This window comes from Glossina fuscipes, unplaced genomic scaffold (genome assembly GCF_014805625.2).
Source record: "Glossina fuscipes isolate IAEA_lab_2018 unplaced genomic scaffold, Yale_Gfus_2 1, whole genome shotgun sequence".
In the NCBI taxonomy this organism is placed as follows: Eukaryota; Metazoa; Arthropoda; class Insecta; order Diptera; family Glossinidae; genus Glossina; species Glossina fuscipes.
This window is the reverse complement of record NW_023998415.1, coordinates 16697370-16702996: the sequence shown is the minus strand read 5'-3', so window position 1 is coordinate 16702996 and position 5627 is coordinate 16697370. Positions and strand designations below refer to the sequence as shown.

General features: G+C 33.1%; 1 protein-coding gene across 1 annotated transcript in view; it reads left to right on the top strand.

The window, feature by feature from the left end:
* The first annotated feature begins 504 nt into the window (after positions 1-504).
* LOC119632453 (forkhead box protein biniou) overlaps positions 505-5627 on the top strand; it is an 8920-nt gene continuing 3797 nt past the window's right edge. The window contains exon 1 of the mRNA XM_038025368.1: positions 505-1565. Within this exon, the coding sequence (XP_037881296.1) occupies positions 505-1565 (1061 nt within the window). The remainder of the gene's footprint in view (positions 1566-5627) is intronic.

The window sequence follows — 5627 nt, the reverse complement described above, 5'->3', positions numbered from 1 at the left end:
CTTATATATTAACCCATTGAGGTAAAGCCCACAAGTGCCTATATATGCATATATATATATATATGAAAGATATATAGATGTATGGATGGACGAGTTGCTCATTATGTGAAACCACTTGAACTGAATTAAAACGAAAAAATCAGAGAGCAGTTAATTATTGAGATTAATTTATGCTATGAAAGAAATGAGCAAAAGCCCCCCCAAAAATAACTGTAAAGAGAACAATGCAAAGTCACTCGAAAAGGATCGCCTCGTATATAGAGCAATTTAAATGGGATTCATTTTTGTGTGTGTGCAACAAATGAAGCGTAACTAGAGCAAACAATTAGTTCTAATAGTAAAACGTTAAGACAAAGACGTAATACACGGAATATAATTCAATTACTGATAGATAAACAAGACGTGTCTTCTTAATTCTGAACGATTTAAAGCGATATATATCTTAATCTTTTATATATTTATTTATTTTTTTTTTTATATAAGAAACCGCTTTAAGTTTAAAAAATGATTAAAAGTGAAGAGTTTGGCGATAGCAATTGTTGCACTAGTATTACTACACATCAAGGCTTACATCAGTTAAATGCCAATCATTCTAGTTTGTATCGCAATTTATCATCGAATATATTAACTTCTACAAACTTTCAACCGGTTATGTATGGCGGCAACGATGGCCCGGCCGCCTCGTCTCATTCGATTATGCGTATGAATCAAAATTCACCGGAATTGGTTGACGAAAAGCCACCAATATCTAGTGTAAATTATTTGGAACGTGCGCGCAAATGTTTCTCGTCATCAATGATGAGTCAAGTGGAGACAATGAATCAATATAGTTTGACGTCTTTGAATAGCATGAGCACACCGCCAACATCTTCCAGTCCCATTACGTATGGTGTGATCTTGCATAATGGTCCGACGCATGCATCGCATACGCAAACAACCGGACCTCCTGCACGCCCGTCTAATGATTCGCCATCTAATCAAAATTCCGAACAACATTATCCAGCTGCCAACAATCCAAATAGTAAAATTGTTAATTTACTACCCACAACCATGCTAAGTCAGCCGCTAAATCATCACTACACGTCAACGATTAAATTTTGCAGCAGTAAATCGAATAGTTCAGAATATGATCATCACCATCAACAGAATGATAATCTCTCAAATAATCAATCAACGGAAAGAGATCATCATATGAACAATTCAAATACTAGTGAACTTTTATCCCATTCCTTGTTACGGTCCGCTGCTTCAGGTGGCGTCATCGCCAGCACGCATTTACCGTCCTCAACTAATACGCTGACCTATGCGACAAGTTCATCGCCGACAAAGCTATTAACAAATAATCAAAGCGATAATAAAGCAACAACTATAATGCAGCAACATCCTGCACAACAACTGACAAATTCCTCGCAAGAATTATCTTCGCCTGATACTACGAAAAAATCAGGCACGCGACGTTCAGAGAAACCAAATATAAGTTACATAAATATGATTGCAATGGCAATTAAAGACTCGCCGTCCGGAAAGCTCACTTTAAGTGAAATCTATAGCTTTTTGCAAAAAAAGTAAGTCAACTATTGATTATTAAAAAAAAAAATGCAATTCAAAGATTTTTAAATCTGCAACCTATTGCTTTCAAAACCTATCTAATGTATATGACTTAGTCTCTAAAGAGAATTGTTTATACCTGTTACCGCTTGGGTATTGATCTTGTGGTATTCATTTTCATTGCTACGATATCATAACAAATTATTCCTTCTTCCATCTTTTCTATAAAAAATTTTGAAAAATAAAAAGATTTTATATATATATATGTTCGCATGAATATTGCATATCTAAAGTAATGTAGTGTAATGTAAGTGAAATGAGGTGAGACAGAGAGAGAAAGAGAGAGAGAGAGAGAGATTGCGTGAGAGAGAGGAGGACATTTTTAGCGGGAAAATAATAATAAGTTCAGAAATGTCGGTTCGTGAAGAACCGACCCACATAACAAAAAAACAAATATTTTTTATTTACTTTTCGAGTCCACATTCACCGTGAGCTCAAAAAGCGGATTGCATGCTCAAATGTTGCAGTATCTTAGTATCCTTTTTTTTTCATCATTTCTTCACCTGTGTCACTGCCGCCTATAGTGCCACATTTTCCTTAGTCTTTCCCTTCATCTCTTCATCCGTCCAGGAGTGAAGAAATGCTTTTAATAGAGAGAACGAGTACAAGCCACGAAGAAGTAGAAGCACTTTTGACTTTATTTGAATATTATCCGATATATGTTAGACGACGCGCTTCGTTTTGTTTAAAAAGACGAGCATCTAATCCGTTTTCCCAATCGCTTGCACATGTTTATTGTCATCAAAGTTATTATAGAATCGTTCTAGGATAGGTTTTATAGGATTTCTTGATTGCAAATTTTTTTTTTTTTTTTTGACTTAAAATGAAAGGAAATATCATAGTTGTTTAGCAATCAGTAGAAATATTCTCAATTAGGTAATTCAATCGCTAGATTCCGCTTTACTTAAATAGCTTGGCTAATGAAATATTTTCTTCAGCTAAGCCCCATACACGGCTTCTGATCTTATAGTTCGGGCTTTAGCATATAGCTCAGGTACGTTACGCATTCGCTAACTTGTTTTCCTTTGTATCTGGCAAGCATTCAATTTGAATTTGGCAAAATATTAAAATCGTTTTTTTAAAGATCTAAGGAAATAGTAAGTCAAGTAAGTGTTTCAACAATAAGTTTTAATTGCAAACGTTATCGTTAAGGAAAAAAATAAATGTTAAAAAGACTTAAGTGATGTAGAACCTTTTTGCAACGGAATTGAATCGTCGTAACAATCGAATAAAATACTCTTAATATTTACAATAAAGAGCCTTTCGAGCTAATTTCGCATATGTGAGTATTAAAGTAATCGTTTTACTTTGAAATTTTAATTGACTCTCATACATATTTCGGATACGCCTCTCGTTAATGTCTGGATAGACATGTCGTTCGTTAAACAAAAAAAAAAAAACAAAGAAAAGAAAATGATTAGCCTGAGAGCAATTTCAAGAAATGAAATTTTTATACTCACCATACCACCGCATAATTACGGATTTACTCGTTTTGTCATAGTATCGCTCAGCGTCAAATTCTGAGTCGATCTAAAAATGTCCGTCCATGTCTGATGGTTTGCATGCATGCATGTATGTGGTTGACACGCTAGCGCTTGTACTTCACAAAAACATTTGAAATTCTTGCATACATTGAAAATGAGCGAAATCGGTCAAAGGACACGCCCACAGTAAAACTTAAATTGAAAACACGTCTATTTGCCTAAATAAAAATTTCCACATGAAAGATAGAAGGCTGCAAGACTCAAGGACACTACTGTTCATATTCAAAAATGATAATTAAATGGCCTACGGCCACACAAACTTAAGTAATAAGTGATAAAAATTTCAATTTTTTTTTTTTTTTTCACCTCCTTAACATTTTCTAGTTATTACTGGAAAGCTAAAGTAGACTGAATGAATGTTGAAAGTTATTCTGTTCATTCTTTACATAAAGGTACATTATCTTTAGTTAGAAAAAGTTCAATGCACTCACCCATTACTTTAAATTACCAAAATTTACTTGACTTAGTTTTTCCTATTTTTCTCCTTATTATCCTTAAAAGTCGCCGTAGCAGTCTAAAAGAAATAGGTTTGTGACAATTTTTCTTGGATGAAAGGAAACATAACAGTATTGTAATACTAGTGTTAGACATATATGTTAGTATTAAAACAAAAAAAAAAAAAAAAAAAAAAAAAAAAATGGAGACACGAGAGGCTTTCCCGCGGCACGCAGCACAACCGGTACAAATTTGAATCTAAAGAAAATCATTGAATATCGATTCCTAGATCTCTAGAAGATCATGAAAGAGGAGTTTTTAGATATATTCAATTTTGTCGACTGCAATTTCCCGGCAGGCATTCATTTGGTACAGACATTCTGGTCGTAACGGGCTTGGAAAATTGTCAAAGAAAAATTTTCTTACTAGTAATGGATTTTCCTTACATATGCTAAGAGGTTTAAAGCATCTTTTATATAAGCAATAAAGAAAAAAATTTATAGTGGTGCAGTGCCAGTAGTAGTAGTAGTAGTAGTAGTAGTAGTAGTAGTAGTAGTAATAGTAGTAGTAGAAATAATATTGCATAGCATAATATATACATATCATGATCTATGTTATATTGCAAGATATTAAAAATCATTCAACTCTAGACGGATATAACTCTGTTAGTTTTTTTTCTTTTTTTTTAAACAGAGAAATGCCTTAACCTTATATGCCTTAGGTGTATTTGATTCTTTTCAATAAAGTTTAACATCAATCGATCAATCGATGATCGAATGATTTTTTAGGCGTAGGTGACGCTGAGCTAAGACTAAATCAAATACGATGGCAGTCTTAAGGCAAATTTGAATTATTCAAGTGTTAGGAGTTTTCCAAATATAACAAACAATGATCATTTGTTGTTGCCATCGGTGAGGTTTCGTTGATTTATATGTATTGGTATGTAGCGTATATATCTCACAGCATCTCGGATGCATACTGCATGCATTTTGGTGCAAAAACGTCATGAGGCAGCTCGATCTGGCAAAAAAAGAAGAAGAAGAAGAAGAAGAAGAAGAAAAAAACAAAAACAATTCTATATATGTGGATATGATTGTTTGCGAACAATGCTACTATTACAGTAAGACGCACTTAGTGCTTTGATTAGTTAGTTGATCAGTCATGTCTAATGGGTCAAATGTTGCTTAAAGTTCACGGAGACTGATCCACGAAATACGATTTGGCTCAAGTCCACCACAAGAAACTAAAAATGATACCCGAAAACGAATCGAAAAAAAAGGATTCAATTCAAATAAACGCCGGCATGTAAATTGACACAAACATATATATATATATATATATAGAATAAATAAAAAAAGGCTTAATACTTTTTAATAAACTATTCTTTATTTAGCTTCAATTATAATAGCCTTTGGACGAACACTATCTACGATCGATTTACAATTGATTAAATCACATAGGCAAAATAAACCCTCAGTCACTTGTGTGCCTTCTTTTTTGTATAAATTCGTTCATTTAGACGGGAAGAGGATGAAGAAGAATAGAATGTGTCGTTATATTTTTATAACAAGTCGTTCCCATGGTAAAATGACTGATGCGAGCTTTACACCACTTGGCGGTGGTATGTAAGTTGATTATAGACGAATTTTTTTATTTTTTTTATTTTTTTTTTTTTTTGTTGAAACGCTTTCGATTAAAATCGATACGACGTTTATTTGCTTAAGGAATCTGAGATCGGTGAAATGTGCTCGTAAATATGAAACCTTTTTACCAGTGCGTACAAGTGATGGATATTGGATACCTTACATTAAATGCACACGCAAATACACTAACAAATTCGGTTAACATAACCCCAATTAAATTCTCTCAAATTTATGAAATTCTAGAGAATTTCGGTAATGATTTCCAACGTCTCCTCCAGTATTTTGTTCCGAAAGTTCATAATGATCCAACATTATGTTTATTTTCGTTAAAGTAAAAACAAAAAAAAAAAAAAAAAAAAATTTAAATAAATAAATAACAAACAAAAAAAGAAAAAAA